The following is a 19,688-nucleotide window of genomic DNA, read 5'->3' on the forward strand; positions in this document are numbered from 1 at the left end:
CAGAATTTAACCTCATCTGGTAATACATTACAAATGTCATATTTTGGTATCAAACAAAATCTTCTTTAATCATTATCAGCATTGTTTATAACCACTAGCCACGGATGGCTGTTTCCTTTGGTTAACTTCATAAGGATTTGAATTCATAGGCATTTTCGAACATTTTTATGCCATGATGCCTAAAGCAAATTGCACATTTGCATCATCTCACAACTCGGATGCTACTTTAAAATACGGGAAATAACTTGGGAGCGTAATGTAAAGGACTCAATGGTAGAAACTGAGAAAGCCCTCAAATAAAACTGATTAGGGTGTATTACAAATGAAAATGAAACTCTTCAGATGCTACACAGCTGGTGTTGAAGGTCTGGATGTTTTTTTTTTTTTTTTTTAAAGGCAGTCAAGATTTCACCTCCAACCCTTCAAAACATTATTCAGCCGTCAGTGTTTCCAAAGGCTCCTCCAAATATTATTTTGTTCCTTAACAGAGATGTGCACCCCCTAGGGTCTTCAAGAAGATCCAAAGAATAAGGCAGGATGCTCATCTCAAAGGAAAGAACTGACCCACTTTAGTTTGAGCAGGTGGCCAAAATTCCCGAGTAGACGAGTGTACATATTTAGAGATGGGACAGCACCTTTCACTGACCATAAATGTAGATGATAGAGTTCCCACAGTGTTGGCAGTTGGAATTTGATCTATTTTCTTGTTTCTGCCCTTGTACCCTATACAGATGACATGGAACGTAACACACTTGGAGAAGACTGCAGTTTGATGGATTCCACCTGCAGCCGTGTAAGTGTGGGTAGCCTGGGGATAAAATCCCAGCCATTTCAATCACCCAACCGATTATGGGCCAACCTCGGTTCCATGGACCTCCTCAGCAAAGACGGAAAGTGCCGTGCATTGCTTTCTGGCACAGAGTAAATAACTGAGTTCTCTCTGCAATGTTGTGGAATGTTAATTTTGCTGGATCAATCTGAGGTCCCTAAAGACATAAAGCACACAAAATAATGTGACTAATTCTGAAAAGTTTGGAAATGTGTCAGGCCTGACATTCCACTTCCAGTTGAGATTAAAGATTAGATTCCAACTTTCCCCCAACAAAAACCTGGGGAGCAATCAAGAGTCTGAGAGAGCCCCAGGGGGTTGTGGGTAATCCAAAGCTCATCCCAAGCAAACGACTTCACACAGATGAGACACAGGGACGTGAGGAGGGGAGCTCCAAAAATAAAGCATCATTTTGAAGGGCTACACATGACATCACTAGTGAACAACAGCTGTAAGTTATGTCAAATATGAAATATTAATAATCGTATTATATTTATAGCTGAATCTTGGACTGCCACCCTCTCTTGAGCACCTTCCCCTATGGGCTAATGACTGTTTCTGCTTGTTATTTTTCATCTTGCTGTTGGAGGGAAGCGCATGAGATGCACCTGAAAGAAGAGCTGGACACCAGTACTGAGCACAAGGTACAAACTAAACTCCACTTCAAAGTGGCACATCAACCATAGGAACAAATTACTCTGATCAGCAACGCAGGACATATAAAACCGCTCTATAGTAAGTACTGCACTGTCTTTCCAGGATGACTCTCATAGCCTCTCTGGACAACCCTGGATGAAGCAGTGGAGCAGAATCATCCACCACAGCCTTGGTGGTGGAAAGAGGGAGATGTCACTTCAGCCTTCTGGTGCTTGACACCGCAATTGCATGTGTGGTTCCCTTCTGGGAACGCAGACAGACTCGTGCAGCACAGCCACGAGAAATGAAAAATGGAGCAAAACCTCCAGCAGACTCGCGTGAAAGGACATGGCCAGTGGGATTCTGGCAACTGGACTGACTGAAGTCCAAACCTTGTATTATTCATTATTTCAAGATATTCACACACCTTCTTTCATTACTGAGCTCTCAACGATGAATAATGCAATATTATAAACTAAGCTGAAAAGAAGCCAAGCAGCCCTGCGAAGACTTTCACTGAAATCATTTTTACAGGTCCACAATGTGAACAGCTTTGCCTTGTGATGCGAGGCCTGGAAACAAGGTGGCCTGAAGCTCATGTGCCACTCTCATACTCCTCCACACTGGAGATGCACCAAGCAGGCTGATGCCACATGAAAACCACAGCACTGAAGGCATCGGTGTATGAAAGGTCGATCATTTCAAGGGACGTCCCAGGTCAGCTAACCTCTTGCGCCGCTGCAAAACACATCTGCAGGGGGTTTGAGAGTGGGGCGGTGGGGGGCGGGGTCAGGCTTTTCTCTTCATGGGCTGGGTTTCCCACTGGACAAAGGCAATCTCCATCGCCAATGGCAGGAACAGAAACAAACGTGCACCGAGAACTGAGGGAGACCGGATGGGTGTGAGTGTGTGTGTGTGTTTTGAGGGGTCTCCACTTCTTTGTCTGCTGGGACACAGCTACAAGGAGGCAGTGCTCCTCAGACTTCCTTCCATCTCTGGCCCATTCCAACATGTGTGAATTACAATGCACTGGGGTGAATCATAATACACCAAGGTTACCACTGGGGCAGCTGATAGCATAGTGGATAGCGCTGTTGTCTTTGACCCAAAGGTCGCAGGTTCCAATACCACAGGGCAGTCTTAATCACCAGGTAGGAACAGCAGCAGAATTGTACATCTGTGCCGTATCCCCGGGTAATGCACTTAACCTGAACTAACCAGTTGAGCATCCTGCCATGGGAATGAATGCCATGTGATCCCATGGACGAACGGATAATGGACGAATTGTCCCAAAGAGAAAACGTCTTAAATAAAACAAGTTGCCAGCACTAAGAAAACAACACAACAAAAAGAGGACTGTGCAAAAGCACTGTCAATTAAGTAGTACAATAATTTACTCACTAGAAACATGTAAATGAAAGTACCATAAAGGTGTCACATTTCAGTCCTCTGCTTCTCTTTAATTAGAGGGTATGAGGGCAAAACCGCTTCTAAAAATTCCTTCCAAGACTTTCAGTTCAGCTTTTCTAAAGGAGCAAGAACTGCACGATACAGCAGCTTTCTTTAATGAAAAGCCTGCAGCAGCGAAACAGGAATTAAAATAAACCACAAATTAATTTTAAACAACGACTTCATCCATTTCAAGGAACTTTGAAAGATGCCAACATTGATTCTTACATAAAATGCTCACTTGCCTCATTTATTAGGCCTGCTGCTCTGTTACCTGTCTTTTAGAACAGCAAGTGGAAAGTTGTGGCCAGAACCAGAACACCAAAGATGCGCTGGATACAGACCAATGAAAGGGAAGCACTGCTGATGCTGGAATTAAGAATCGGTGCAGCAAGGTTCATACAAATACACACTTCCTTTTCAATACGCAAGAAAACATCTTTACGCAATTTGACTTATAGTCACGTTTATTTACTTGTAGCGCACACTTCTCTCCAATGTGATTCACACACAATGATTTATTCATGTATTACGCAGCTGTTCATTCTCACTGGTACCTTCTGAAGGGTTCAACAGCAGGAGAGGTGTACCTTCCAACAGAAGGCACCAGCTCTAACCCCTACTCTACCAGTGGGCCCACTCCTATCAAGCGGGTTGATAAAATGGCATATTGTTAAATTAAGGTCAAATGCAAAACCCTTTCAGAAATAAGACAGAAAGACATAAGGTGGCGTAAAGTGCATAGGTTTGAAGCCTGCCTCCTGCTGTAGTACTCATCAGCAAGGTACTTACCCTACAATCATACAGTAAAAATTAGCCAGCTATATAAATTGAAAAACAGGGGTAGCCAGCAGCATAGTGATTAGGGCTGTTGCCTTTGGGCTCAAAGGTCACAGGTTCAAATCTCACCTCCAGTTGTGGAACCCTTGCTCAAGGTACTTACCCTAAAATTGCTCCAGTAAAAACTGCCTAGCTGTATAAATGGGTAATTGTATGTTGAGATTGTGTGTTCCTTTGGAGAAAAGCATCAAATTGTGAATAAATGCAATATAATAAAGTAACTGACACCTCTCTTCTAAGAAAAGGCTTTTCTTCATTATGGTAGCCATTAGTTGACCGTCTTCTTTGTTTGTATCTGTTTTACTTGCCTTATGTCTGTGTTAAAGCGCTCTGTGTCACTGCGTGAGAAGAGGGCTCTATAAAAAAATAAAATAATAATAATAATAATAAAAAAATAGACTTATCGCTGTGAAGCCATTTTCCCTGACTCTATGTCTCTGAGTGAATAGGAACATGTTACACAACCTGTGTTCTGTGATGAAACCCAGATGGGAACAAAATAAACACTTCTTCTCACTGTTTTTTTCCAAACAATTAAATTTGTGTTCCTAGACGCCAGATTTTGATAACTACCCCCAGGGTGGGGTCTGCGATTCGTTTCCAGAAATGGGCCTTCAGAGAGCATGAACCTCATAAGGGGTCCAGAGCAGAGGAACGGGGCTCCACTCGGCAGCGGGGAACAGTCCGCATGGGGACCATCTTTGCTTGGAAGCCCTGGGTGAGATGTTGGACACCCCACCTGATGGAAGTCCAGCAAAGGCTGCACTATGCTGTGTTGAGGGGGTTGATTGCAGGTGCCTGGCACCAGACAGATGGTCTGCATATCCTCCGCTTGGAGACAGACCTGCCATGGCGCAAACCTCACTAAGCATGAGCGAAACCACACATCAGGAATCGGAGATTCCACGTGTCAGCAGCAGAAGGAGAAAGCAAGAGAACAGTTCATTCCAGGGAGAGTTGGGTGTGGACACCATGTCTTGTGCAATCTGATGACCTCTAACAAGACTGTTCTTCTCCTTGCCATAGACACACTGCAAACACACACACACACACACACACGCGCGTTCTTGCCAAATCACCTCTGCTGTCACTTTGAGGCTGGACTGCTGGTTGTCTAGACAATCCCCGCTGGTCTAATAGCAGGGAGAGACTGATTTTAAGCGTTCAAAGCGAGATTCATGTGGCAAGACGCTCTGACACAAAAAACACACTGAGAATCCAGAAAGCTCAGACCTAGAGGCCACTGAGATAACGGCTCCCTCACACACATCACACAGCCAGAATAAGGCTGAGAAGACTCAATGACAAACCGCTGTGGTGTAAAAATACATGCTACGCTTTGCTGGTCTCGAAGGCGGTGATGAAAGAACCCAAAGGAGTAGTTTTGTGAACAAAGCCGTTCGAATCAATCTGACACTCTCTGTGGAATGGGGGGGGGGTCTACGTGTGCTGTAGCTGGGAAAGTCAAACATTGTTGGAATGCGGTTAAGGTACCAATCTGATGCCAGGGAAGTTTTGTGCGCGCTGCCTCAGGGAAAACACACAATAAGTGCAGGTAGTACACACAGTACCTCCGGAGACATCGACACCACTCTAGGCAGAAAACCATGACCCATTGTGTAATGCAGCGACAAAAAAAAAAAAAAAAAAAAAAAACTAAGGAAAAGAAAAACTTAAATGTCAAACTTTATTGTCAAAGGACTTTCTTTAGTATGATATGAAGCAAAGTGCACAAAAGTCATCATCACTAAGTAGTATAAGCGCCAGGGCTGCATGTCTCTCTCCTCTCTCTGTTAGCAAAAGTCTCTCTTTTCAGTCACATCTGAGACAGGCAACATAGAGTTTCCCTATTTATTCAACGGTAGTTCTGGAGCACAGTTTCCTCCCACAGCACTCTGGTTTCCGTCCAAATTCCACAGATACGCATGTTTCAGGAGAGCGGGTGATTCTAAATATTCCTTAGTGTGTGTGTGTGTGTGTTAGTACATGAGTGTGTGTGATTACCCTATGATGAACTTGCTTCCCATTCAGTGCGTACTCTACCTTACACACCCTACGCTTCTGAGAGGCTGGTCCACTGTGATCTTGGATAAGCAATTATTGATGATGGATGGATGGATAGGAAAGGATGTTTTATAGCAGAAAATGCACCATTGGGTCGCATGATCTTTAGAACTGCCCCGTCCAGGAGATGTCAAAAAAAAAAAAAAAAAAAAAAAAGTTGTTCCTCGTTTAACTGGACAGCAGTATCCTTATTTACTTTTTGCTCTCTTGGAGCCAGTAACACACATGAAATTCTAACGCCTACTCAAATACCAGATCTGCAATTAGCTACTTACCGCGACACCGCGAGAACACTATTGCACCCTGTATCTGCTGGGTCAACCACACAAGTAGGAGAATAAACAGAAACAACATTCAAGCAGTAGATTAAATCTCAAATGCAATCTACAGGATTACCATTACTACCCTTCTCTGTCTTTTGTGTATGTATGTATACATATGTATACATATATACATACATACATACATACATACCACACACACACACATACACACACACTATATTGCATTGCGTAATATTTAGATACACATGGTATTTATTGCTCCTCAAGAAGCACTGTGGTTATATTGAACACACTCTCCTTTCAAACAATGGAGTTTTACTGGAGCAGTTAAAAGTACGTAAAACACTTTATTTACCGCTCTGACAGTTGCCAGCACGGTGCCTCAATGTGCAGTTCTCGTTTGCGGAGCTGTCAGAACAAGCGCCGCTGAACGTGTGACGGAATGTTGCCTGAACTCTAGACCAGCGTTAGGGTCTCCATGGAGATAAATGTCAATACCATGCACCCTATGGCCCTATGAGCACAGCAATGGTGTAGACAGGCGGCTGAAATTCTGATGTTCTTATTACATCACCCATGTGTCCAGCGTCGCATCTGCTCACCCCATAACTTATCAAAAGCAACTGAAAGCCATTTGTGCAGTTGGAGCAATTTAGTTTAAGTACCTTTCTCATTCAGAAAACAGCAGGATCCACCCGGGGCCTTGAACCTGCAACCTCTCGATCACCTGACTGTGCATAAACTGCCACAATGGCCCAGGGGCATAGCTAGGAATTCTAGATTCCCAGAAAGAACGCTGCTCTGCACCCAGTGCTAGCCACCTCACTACTACCCCCTTCCTGAAGGCATAACTCACCTGGAAGTCCTCCAGAGGGAACTGTAGCATGTCCCGTAGGATGTCGCTGAGGATCTGGGTCTTCCTCTGGAGCAGTACATTCTCATAGTCCAGTGGCTCCACAATCTTCGGCTTTACCTGAGGAGCGGAAAGACGATTTGTCAGGACGGTTGATTTCTACGACGAGCGATCACACTGCCGCTGTTGTTTACCATCTCCTGAATGTGGTGAAAGCAAATAATTTCTTATCCTAGAACCAAGAAGCTCCACTAAGTGCTTGTCCAAGTTGGTCATTTAAGTGGGGATAAGTAGCCCTTAGTCTTTGTCTCCTGGTACACGGATACATTTTCTTCATAAAAATTAACATGGATGCCCTTCACTCGTGGAAAGATAAGGCCTCTCTCACGAGCCTTCTTGGGCACATCCTGTTGACCGTCCGGGCCTCAGGGAATAGAAAAACTTCTCACTCATTTTGACCTCATAAAATACCCACAAAAAGTTCTTAGCTACAAATCAATACACACCAGAATTAGCAGTAAAGAGGACATTTAATTGCTATTTAAGCATACCCAGGCTCTGCATAAAGCCCAAGGATCCAGAAACCACTGCAGGAAAGTTCTGGTGAACGCCAGCATCAGGGACTCACTTCCAGCCCTGCAAGGTTCGTCAAGACTGAGCGAACTCTGGGTTCGAGAGGCTGGGTGAGCCGTACTGCATCCTTGGCTTCTCAGACAGAGGAACTGTGCAAGTCGTTGACAACAGCACCTTGGAGGCATGGCGACAGCCCCCGAAGCGTGAAGGGATTACGCAAAGTGGCGGTTCGGCCGTGACATCATCCTCCATTGGCGGAGCATCCAGGGACGAAGCTCCATTGTCCAAACCAAGACCCAGCAGAGACTGTGCCCATGTTGGCAGAAGAGCCAGTAGGGTAGCTACTTGACCTCTCGAATGAACCAACCAACTCAGAGGCAAAACCCAGCAGTACAAACAGTACAAAAAGTGAGAGCTTCACCTGATGAAGCGGAGGCTGGAATACGAGAAGAGACGTCGGTCAAGAAAAGGGGGCACCGTCAATGCAATCCACTCCACTGCACACTCTGCAGCTTGAACGCTGACATTAATGAGCATGTGTTTCCTGTGCACTCCTCTCCCACCACTGTCATACACAGGCACTCTGTACATCACAATCACTGCCTTCCACACAATGGACAAAGACAAACTGTACTCGTGCGTAAAACGCATTATCACATTTCCTGTGGGAGCTGGCACCCCAGCGGTGGGCCATCACTCATACATATGCAGGGCTCTACAAAGGGAACAGAAAATAAGGCATGACATTACGATCCCAGGCTGAAAGAGTCTCTTTGTGGAGCGGAGGACCTTGTATGAGCAGTTCCTAGCCAAGGCCTTGAGTTACCGTTCACAGATCCGATCCCCGTACTTGGTGTTAACGGAACCTCGCTCACAGGAGAGCGTGGTGGAAGTACATTCGCTTATTTAGCTGAATGTTTCCTGCGAAGTCCCTGAGAACGTTAAAGTACCTACAATTAACTACCCATTTATACAGCAGGGTATTTGTGACCAGAGCAGCTTGGGGTAGGTACCTTGCTCAGGGGTACTACACCAGGAGGTGGGATTTGAACGCACTATCTCCAAAGGTGGCAGCTCTAACCGCTATGCTACCTGTTGCTCAGCACCGACAGGGGAGCATAAGAAAACACACACACACACACACACACACACACACACACACACACACACACACACACACACACACACACACACACACACACACAAAAGGTGTCAGTGAGTCTGGAGTGGGGTGGTAATAAATCCATCAACTAAAAGGCCAAACCTGCTCCATGTTACCTCATCTAGATTAAATAACATTGTCCCAATGGCACTTTCACAGCACAAACACCTTTACAGCAGTAAGGGAAATTGTAACAAACAATACACTGATATCGCTGCTCTCCAGCTTGGGCTTTTAGTCGTGTGTGTGTGCGTGTTATGGTCCCCAGAGTGGGGGGGCGGGTTTAAGCTCGGGGTTCGAGCCAGGCCTGCAGGCTCCACGAGCTGCCACATCTGGGCCTCATAATGAAGGCATGACCTCAGAGGGAGAGTCCTGGAATAAGAGCCACTCGTGTGTGTGTGTGTGTGTGTGTGTGTGTGTGTGTGTGTGTGTGTGTGTGAGACAGAGAGAGAGAGAAAGAGAAAGAATCAAGTGTTTTATGTATTCCTTGATTATTCATTTAAGTTAATGCCTTTTGATGTAATACAATGCCTTTAAGTTTTATTTAATTTATTTTTATTTTTTATAGAGCGCTCTTCTCACGCAGTGACACAGAGCGCTTTAACACAGGCATACAGCAAGAAAAATTGATACAAACAAAGAAGACAATATTAATAACCACAGATTTACTTCACCACACTATGGTACAATAGGAAATACCCTACTGGCATTTTAAACCACAACACTTTAGTTGGTAACCTAATTCCATAACCACTACTCCCACCACTTCCCAAACAAAGGAATATACTATATCTTGTGTTAAATAAGTGCTTTCGGTAACATAAGATGTTTACAGTGACACAGTAAAATTGGCCCAGAAGGAAGACAGAGGAAGACCGAGAAAGACCACTGCATGGACCATCATGGGACTGTTTCACAGCTCACACGTTTCCATACATGAGAGATGAGATGTTCATTTAACTTCACAATCTGACAGCACACACTACATCCAAAGCCCCCAGTATACAGGTACCACACCACCATGAACATATGATGAGAACAGTGTTGAGACTCTGGGAAACTACCTGGGAGCTTCCTCGAACCTCTAGATTGAGGTACCATTGAGATCCCAGGAAGGTGCCAGTAAGGCACCACTTTAGTGACAAGAGACATACCTTCTACTGTCCCATTCAGAAAGCCATTTCCCACAGAAGCAAGTGGAGTTCGTTCTCTGAGAACCAACCTTGTAGGCTCACCACCTTCAACAAAAAGTTTGGGGGTTGGGTGCAAATGCTTCATGGGTGACCAGTGGAAAAGGGGACAGATCTGTACATCTGAGATGAATACAACAGAAGACAAAACAAAAAAAACAAAGGGCCAATAAGCAACACTAACTGGGGCTTCTGGCTATATTTGAGTGCTTATATTTACATTCATTCTATTAGTAAACACTTTTCTTCAAAACTACATACAGGGGCAACTCATAGTGCAGTGGTTGGAGCAGGATCCAGAAGTCCCTGGTTTGACTCTCACCTACTGTAACACCCTTAAGTAGTGTGTTTTACACTGAATTGCTCAAGTAAAAAACAGTCTGCATAATTATGGGTAAATGGATAAATTAACATCGTCAGTCGCTTTGGAGAAAAGCATCGGCTAAATAAATAAACGCAAGTGAAAACAAATGCATTTTGCTAGGCATTAAAGACACAGACAAGTGATTGCTGAAGCACGGTCAGTTTGTCCAAGACCTCAGTTTTTGCAGACACGGATCACACAAATAGTTGCATGCGCAATGGACTGTAAAGGTGATTGAGGCAGATAACGTCATGCGAGTTCGCGGAGCAGTGAGGAGATCAGGAGAGAAGTGAAACTGTCTGCATGTATGTATCACCGTGTTATTAATCCACCACTGCTTGGACATGTGCGCTACACTACAGCATCCAGCAGCTTAGACATTCATTTTTCATTTCCCACCACAGCTTTCCAAGATGGGGCCGTGAATCCATGGCTTTCCAAACAGAGGTCAGGACTCTTATCCCCTGTGCTACCTGCTGAACGCCCTCTCCGTCATGCCCAGCAGTGAGCTGAAAGGGATCGGCATTGACCGGACCAGGATGCACAGTAGCAGCTGAGGTTCACACCCCGAGTAAAGCTCCTCCGTGGAGGCTGTGCTTTTAATAAGCACAGGGACAGCGTGATAAGGACAGCAGCTTTGTTTCACGAGTTTACAGAAGCCAAAAGTGGCACCAGCGGGTGTGTGATCGCTAGGGCACCGTGTCAGCACACAAGCAGATAGAGGAAGTCTGAGAGCAGAGCCTTTAAAGAGAAGATCGCAATTTATTTATAGGGTTTGACCACTGAAACCACTTTGTTCGTACTTCCCACACTCTGAGCGTCCGACTACATGTATTTTCCCAAGAACTCACTTTGATTTTCCCCTCTCGCCATGGATGGAAACGCTCTCCTTCATGACTAGCCAATGAAATCACTCCGTTCGTGACTTGTGAATTTTAATTTCATTTTAGAGCATCAGTTTTCTCAATGAGACAAACCTTATTAGAACATCCTGCCTGTGCCATGAGCCGCAGCTGCAGATGACAAATGAGAACATTTATCTCCTGCCATTACGACTGACTTTTGAGCTCCGGAGAAAGGGTTTTACAGTAGCTGTAAGATGCAATTAACCCTCCGGGGTGAAATATTACACCCGGTTTCTTCCTACTGTGGCGGTAAAGTCCACCGCTTCTCTCCATGGATGCAAACAATGCAGTCCTTTACAAGTGGAACCTGTCGGACTGCACGCAATCACTGTGGCCCAATAAAAGACCAGCTGGATTTGTAACCAAGCAGCTGACCCAGGTGGGGGTGGGACGCGGGAAACAGTGAAAAAACACACACACGCCCTCACAGACACCTGCTTTAGTGCTCTGCTATCATACCAACACACATTTGCTCTCAGTTGTAAAACTGTGATCAACTTTTAGCACACACTCATGTGAAAACCCAAGTCCTTCACAGACACGCACACACACATAATTAAAATCACTTGTGACAGCAAGGGCAGGACGGCAACTGCAATGGAAGTAACAGCACAGCCCCACCTGCTTCACCATGAGGTATGGACCGGCGCTGGTTCCCTGACACCTGGGACTTACCAGTACCTGTGGCACCGGTTCCTCTGGCTCAGCCTGGCGTGTACTGCGGTACTGCTGCGGAGACTCAATCACCAGGTCCTTCCTGGCAGCCCTGGCTGCCCTGGCCTGCATTATGAAAAGTCCAAGTTGGGTCCCAGTGGTGCGGATGGGCCGCCTGTGCTGCGGCCGGCATGTCCCGGGGGAGACCCCGATGTGTGGCTGTGGTGCCCCGGCAGTGACACCGAGAGCTTGGCTCCTCTGAACCCCTCTCCTAACCCCGGCTGGCTGCTCTCTCACTGGCGGACGCTGATCGCTGGCTACAGAGGAATGGCCCCTCCCTCGTTCAGCCGGGCTGCTTGGAGGAAGGGGGCGGGAGCTGTGTGGTGCTCACACACGGACCAGCCCACATGGACCCTCCTAGAGAAGCTCAGCTCACGCTGTCACCTGACACCTCTCCATCCACCTGCCAGTCAGTGACAAGGTTTTCAGATCACAGAGAGAAGAGGATGAATCCCTCTGCCTCTGTGAGGCATGGCGGCCTTCAAGAGAGGAACGCTGCTCTGGGACCGAGTGGAACGCACCACACAGAGCTGCTGGGAGTCTGAATGAGTGAGCAGCTTAATAACATGATACCATAGTAAGTGGGGGAGAGACTGACTCACTCACTGATGGACTCACTAAGTGTATGTACTACCTGGAAGCACAGGTACCAGTAAAAGGTTGCTAGAGCTCTGTCGCTGGTATGAGACCTCTGTCTAGCCTCTAAAGATGTGCCAAGTGCCCAGCTCCCTCTAGGCACCAAGATCAGGGGGTATTTCAGGATGGGGGTATGTAGCCCTCTGAAGCAGCTGCAGGGGTTTGGAAACCCGACATGCTTTTGTAGCTTCGGTGGAGCTGTTTCGGGTTCATTGAGAACCACAAAAGCAGAAGAGGTTCGGCCCGTGAGGTGCAAGAAGTTGGAGACAAATGAGGCCAGCGATCACTGCAGCATCCTGTTGAAAGGAAGAAGGAACTTCTACTCCACCAACAAACCACTACCATCAACCGCTACAGCTGACCTAGTGCAGACCAGAGCTGACTGCATTTTCTTACCATCCTTCATCAGTCATAAGTTAACAAACAAAACCTTTTTCCAAAAAATGTCTGCAAAACCCTGACGCAGTGTGTTAAATTGTCCCTGCAACCATATTTAAAGTCACAGTACAAATAAAAGGAAGCTACCCTCTAGTGCGCCCACAGGGATGTGAACTCCAAAGCCAAGCGATCAGAAAATATGGACAAGCTTGACACAACATGCAGCCCAGCTCACTGGGCACACACACAAAGAGCAGGCAGAAACAAACTGCTGTGATCAGCACGCCTTCTTTATGCCAACAGGATACCAGATGCGCCAAGTCAAACTTCACAGATTCGGCCTTTTGTAGTTGAGCCTTCAGAGATGCCTTTACAAACACTGAGCCCCATAAACGGACCCCTGTAACAGACACGGCCTTTCAGTCTTTTTATATATGCAATCTGATAGTGGACAGACAACTCGTCCCTGGCTCTCATCTGGAGCCGGATTTGAAGCGGATCTTTATATGGTGACGGTCGGCCCGTCGTCCCGCGAACACCCGGTGTCTATATTCTGCAGGAACTTAGATGTATGTGATAAAGGGACACAGCAGGGCCACCTTGGCATGTGCAGCAGGGAACCTTTACATACTCTTAACCTTAAGCGACCTGCCAGGGGGCCTGGTGACCCCACAAAAGTTCAACCACGGTTAACTGGCCCTTCGTTTCAGTCTATGTTTAGAACAGGGAGCACGTCAAAAAGCCACGCAACACAGATAACATTCAGACTTTTTAAATCCTTATCAAAAGGAAAAACATTAGAAGGCATGATTTCACTCTTTAAAGTCCTTCGTGTTGAAAGCAATTCTCAACAAAAGAGAAGAGAAACAAAAGCAAGAAGTTTACTGATAGAAACACAGTGTTTCACACACATCCCCTATTGTCATGGCACTGTAAAGGAATTTTAAATATGGTAAAATTATCAGCCGACAGATACAGATAAACAATTCTGTTACAGACTTGGTGAAACACTGCAAATTGTTTGTCCCGAAACTGAAAAAAATACACTGTTTCCACCATTAAGAGCAGAATAAATGGGAAAAATACACAACTCTGTAATGACTATTAAGACACATTAAAGTTCACCAACAAAACCATCTGTTTTCTTACACAGCATTTATCAATTATGTACTGATGCATGATGCTCAGACCTAGAAACATTACTTGTGCAGCAGACTTTACCCAAAGGAATTCACCTGAAGAAACTGAATATCTCTGCAAAGGTACAAGAACATTGACCTTTCAAGAGCACAGGTCTACTGACCCAAAGAGAGATGCCTAACCCTAACAAACAAACTGAAGCTTACCCTAAACCCTGTCTAAACCCTATACTGTAACTAACCCAAACCCTAAACCCTAGCTAACCCGAACTCTATACCCTTAGAAACCCAAACCCCAACTAACCCTAAACCTTAGAACTTACCCTATAGCCCTACTAACCTAAACCTTAGCTAGCCCAAACACTAAACCGTAACCTAACCCTAAACCCTAACTAATCCAAACCCTCAGCAGAGACCTGATCTTACACAAGCTCCACCAAATGGGGACACAACTGCTTTTCTTCCCTGTTGCCCTATAGCCCTTTCCACTCTGACATGTTGAAACAATAGGGGCCTTCCTACTTACTCTCAACTCATGTCCTTTTGGGTCAAAAATTCAAAGTTATTCAGCAGGTTGCTTTTGTTCTCCTGTGGTCTGGAAATGTATGCAGTCAGGAATTAAATAATGGGTTTCTTCAAGGCCGGTTTCCCCACAGTTACTTGCAGCCTGTGTACGGCTGCCTGCTGACAGAGCTTTGGGAAAAGTCCCGTCTGTGTGTACAAGAAATCATTTCACACCAGAAATGTACTCCGAAAGATATCCTGACCGGGGAGTTTCATAAAATCATCAACCCAAAGGATATTACACAACTCTAGAGGAACCTCAGTGGTGGTTATCAGGGCACCACTGTTACCGTGGCACTGACCACAGAAATGAGAAGTTAGATGAAAAGATCAGATCCCATCTGATAGACACCGTGTGGCAGATTTTGCTAATTTTGATCCAGCCCAGTACTACCTCACACTGTATGTGCTATGTTTCTTTATGGTTGCTTTTATTCTGAGGAGGTGATGGTGGCACTGGAGAAGTGCTAAGGCATCCCATAGTGCTACGAGTTCTCTATTAGAAGTTTGAGTGATTGCGGCTTTATAATCCACACATTGGATTCTCGCTTGGTATCTCCTATATAACCTCCTTCCACAATCCCAAAATACTCCATTTTCAAAGCTCAGTTTGTCATGCACTACACACACCCAGCCTGACCTAGGAACATTGGATGAAATATTACGCAACAGCATAACGCACTTTGTCTGAGGGGAACAGAGTGTGTAGGATCTCGATCCCCTCCTTCTCCCACCCTTCCCAGAAAATGACCTCAGCACAGCCAAACCCCCATACCCCCTGCAAATTTCACACATGCTGACTGAAGCTAGGCAGACCACCTGCCTCAGAGGAAGCGAGAAGTAAGCACTACAGTCTCTGTAGGATCATGTAGATGAAACTGGTACATGTGAATGTTTACATGTTCTGGGAATCTAGGAGAGAGAAGCAGCGGTGAGTGAGGAGTGAGCGGGGTAGCGGTCCCGGACTGGACATCAAATAGCTTCCTCTGACCTTGTTGGCCTGTAGTGGAGCATCTGTTTGTTCTCCGGCATAGAGTAGTTAGTGCGGAGCCTCTGGCAGCATCTCTAAATGCCTCTTGACTGAATCAAACCCGATTGTGTCACGTGAAAAATTACGACTCCTCATCCTTGTCTGCCCTGTGGTTTGCAGGTACCCTGAAACTTCTGAAGAACACTGCAGTTCCACCAGTCACGCAAAGGCCGGCAAAAGGACAGTCGGAAACAAAAATTAAATTTTTACTGATATTTATGTCTGCCTGTGACCAACACCCATCATTTAGGGAATACCAGTGGACTACATGATTTCTTAATTTTTACATCAATGTCCACAAGTTGACATTTTAAACATAACAAGCAATATTTGAATGTGTTTGCGTAATATTAACCCTCTGACAAATCAGCCAAAACAGGTGCAATGTTCACAAAGCATTTGTGGCAACTCAATGACTAATGGGGCTGATTGGGATTGGAGATGAGCTTGAGCACTGCTTGTGGGCTACATCTCTGAATATGGCAGAGGAACATGAAGGCAGCTGATTTGCTATTAATAATAAAAAAAAAAAAAAAAAAAAACAAGGTTATAGCTGTTGGGCAACATAGTTGTGAAGAGCTTTAGTTGTATACACTAAGCTTACCCAAAGCTGATCAATTTTACTGGACTTCCAGTACAATACCTGTGCAAAAAATAGTAAGTGGCTTTGGGTAATAAGAGATGCTGTAGTTGTCTATTTGGTCAGTTTATTGCTGTCCGGTTACCATGATATCTGGCCAGGTGTGGGAAAAGTGTCCAGTTGGCAGTCATGTAAACAGTAAATACTCAGTAAAGGTTCCTTTCAAAGCTTCCACCAGAAAAATATATAAGAGGAAAAGGGAGATGGGAGTGAGGGAGCTGGAGAGAAGATCACAATAAAACTAAAAGGCCAACACGTCCTGGCGAACAAATATCTTGGCAATGCCTTGCTGCTCTGACGTGTGATATTCAATACTGAGGTATGTCATAGCCCCGGTACTGCGTAAGCATCTTTATTGGGTGCATGTGTGTTATTCATGTTTGATTCACATAAGGGTGTGTCTGCAAAGCCATAAAGCAGCAAAGTTACCCCTCGGAAATACGCTTCATAATTACACTTGAGTGAAATAAAGCTTTACAAGGTCTGTGAAAATACTGCACAGTTAATTGACTGTTTCGGGGAAAACCCACCAAAATAATTTTGGAAGCCTGCATCTGTCATGAGGATGCGCTTAAAGTGGTTCCAAAAAGAGGCAAAATGTATAGTACTGAATGTTTAAGTTATACTCAGCTATGGCCTGAATTAGCACACCTTACTAATAAAAGACAGAATACCAGTAAAAGTTTTATTTCACTTGCTGGAAACTAGTCTTTTTCATATTTAACATTTTACATACAGGCTATTACACTGAGCTGTCCTTCACTTTCTTTGTCAGACACTTTAAGAACTATGGGGTGTTTCAAGTCAGTATCTTGCAGAGGATTGCACTGCCCAATTAGCCATAACCCTGATCAAACAGTGTGTCTATGAAGTGTGCTATGATATCCATGCTGCTTGACATTTCCATGGACTTAGTAAAGATCACCAATTCTGAGAGCACCAAAGCAGCCCCACAACATGATACTGTCGCCTCCATGCTGGACAGTGGGGACAATACACACACACACACACACACTTTCTCTCTATCCTATGAAAACCCCATGTTGGACCTAAATATTTCAAATGTTCACTCTTTTGACCATAAGTTCAGGTTCTGCTCTTCAACTGTCCAGTTTCTGAGTTTTTTTCGCCCAGGCAAGTCTCACTTCAAGTAGGTGTACTTAAACTTTCTACTAGTATGGTATTACCACAAAAGGCCTCACAAGCAGTATACTTTTTTAAAAAGATCATAAACCACACTAACCAACAGTGTATAGAGATCCTGTAGAATGGTGAAGAAAGATGTGAGGTTGGTGATGAGTTCATCTACTGCAGGTACCTTTCCCATACCACCAAAGCTCTCTTTCCCTCCAGCATAAAAAGCTCTTCGCCATCTTGAAGTCAAATAGGAAGGAAGAAGGTGCGGTCACATTAAGCTCGGGCCTGGGTCAAGTGGAGGAGCAGCTATTGGTAAACAAAGCCCTACTTATGACGTGTGACAGCTGGACTTCCTGAATGACCTTTACTCTCTTGCAAGCTTCACCATGGTGGATATCTAGCAGCATTCCTTTAAACTTCCCTTAGTCTGCCAGCTGCTTGAAGGACAGCTATTGTTTCACAAAGGCTAAAGAACCAAGCAGGAGCCTGCTGTTCATACCTTTGACCCTAAAACACTCCAGCAAAACGATCAGCTCAGGAAGATGAGTTAAATAAAGGCTATTAAAGACAAGCTAAAGTGAGAAGGTCCACTAAATAAAGGCACTGGCCAACTAAAAGTAGCAGAAGAGTGAGTCTCTATGAGCAGCACAAAAGAACCACTCAAAAGTCAGATTAGTTACATCGGGGTAGCTAATGAGGTCCTTCTGAAGTCCGTACAGGGAGAAGGAATATTCAATCACAGGCTCGTACTCTTCCTTTGTGACATAGGAACATTACCTGGGCACTCCGGAGCACAGAGATTAGAGCCGCTGCCTTTAGACTTTCTCTCTTTCTTTGTCAGACACGTTCACAACTTTAGTGACATGAAACACACCAAAATACCCCAAAGCAAGGTCCTTACCCTGAGTCGCACCAATAAAAATCACCCTGCTGTATAAATGAGTAAATCATTGTAAGCTACTTTGGACAAAAAGCGTCAGATTAAATGTCACTGTAACACAGCATGGAAGCTGTAAATTTCACACCGGCAACATGCAAATCTGTCAAGTAAAAACTACAGGGTTTTACTGTCTGGCTCTTTTATAGACATGCAATACCTCCCAGTCTTGAACTCTACACAGGCAAAGTAGACATATACAGTACAACTATTAAATGCAATGCAGGTACACCAAACGATCAAAAAAGGGACTCCTTGACCTTGTGAATGCTTGGTTTTACCATGAGTCATAATTCAATGAACTCAGCAGTCCTTCTGAAAACATAGTTTAGCATTATTCAGCACAAGGAAGACCTGCAAAGGCTGTGAACATCTGTGATTATTTTTGAGGGAAAACCGAAGTTTGAGGTTAACCATGAGAAAAAAAAACATCTTTGAGAAGACAGATGCTGTGTGCATGTGTGAGAGAGAGAGTTAAGGGTAGTGGTCAACCAACAACCTGATAACCAGAAAGACATTCAGAGCACCAGCACTGCAGTCCTTTCCTCATTCTGGAGTCAGAGTCACTTCCTTGATCAAAAAACCCTGACTGCGTTGTGCCCTTTCCCAAACAAGCACCGAACCCCCGGAATGTCCGAGGGGGTCTCTGCTAGCCGAAAACATGGCACAGAGCAGAGACAGCACTGCGAAAAGGAAATGAACACAGCCCCGTACACTGATCTCAGCTGACACTCACTCAGGCACAGGTACACTGTGTAGGGTTGAGTCCTGCTAGAGAACACGCACCACTAAGCAAAATGCCAGAGGGCAAAAAAATCCACGATTCGGGTCTCCCAGAAAGACATTTCCGGCAGGCTTGAGAAGGAAGACACAAATGTATAATCTCCTGATTATTTGTCCATTTCCCTCTTTCAGTACTGTTCATCAAGGGGTGGAAGGAGACACACAGGACGAGACGAAGGGGAAATGACAAAGCAGCACTGACAGCTCTATGATTCACAGGCTCCAAGGACAGAGTTATGATGTGGGAATCTGAAGTGCTGCTCAGCACAGAACAGATTTGTACTTCTGGGGTGGTGGACCGCACAGTGATGTCCAGGTAAGGGAGAGGGATCTGTGGTCTGACTGACAGGGTTGAGAACTGACCCAAAGGCAGCCGGGTCACATGCACAGGCAGACACATGAACGTACAAGAGACAAACTCACACACAGTGACACAAACACACAGACACATAAACAATGAGTCAGTACCGGTGCCACCGAGTCCGGCTTGGCCTGGGACTGCCTGCGGCTGGGGCCCCACTCGGGCTCCTCGAGGCCCCTGTGGTCCACCTCGCTCTTGCAGACGTAGCCACAGTTCCTCT

At 45.2% G+C, this 19,688-nt stretch overlaps 1 protein-coding gene across 18 annotated transcripts in view; it reads right to left on the reverse strand.

The window, feature by feature from the left end:
* LOC108942731 (dedicator of cytokinesis protein 9-like) overlaps positions 1-19,688 on the reverse strand; it is an 86,188-nt gene that overhangs the window by 43,813 nt on the left and 22,687 nt on the right. For 15 of the 18 annotated variants that reach the window (XM_018766231.2, XM_029257813.1, XM_018724916.2 and 12 more), the window contains exon 2: positions 6,959-7,075. In XM_018766231.2, coding sequence (XP_018621747.1) covers positions 6,959-7,075 — 117 coding nt within the window. Of the gene's footprint in view, positions 1-6,958; positions 7,076-11,824; positions 12,114-19,688 lie in introns of those variants that run through there. The other 3 variants (XM_018724897.2, XM_018766277.2, XM_018766240.2) reach the window with 1 other exon arrangement.

This window comes from Scleropages formosus, chromosome 14, assembly GCF_900964775.1.
Source record: "Scleropages formosus chromosome 14, fSclFor1.1, whole genome shotgun sequence".
Classification (NCBI taxonomy): Eukaryota; Metazoa; Chordata; class Actinopteri; order Osteoglossiformes; family Osteoglossidae; genus Scleropages; species Scleropages formosus.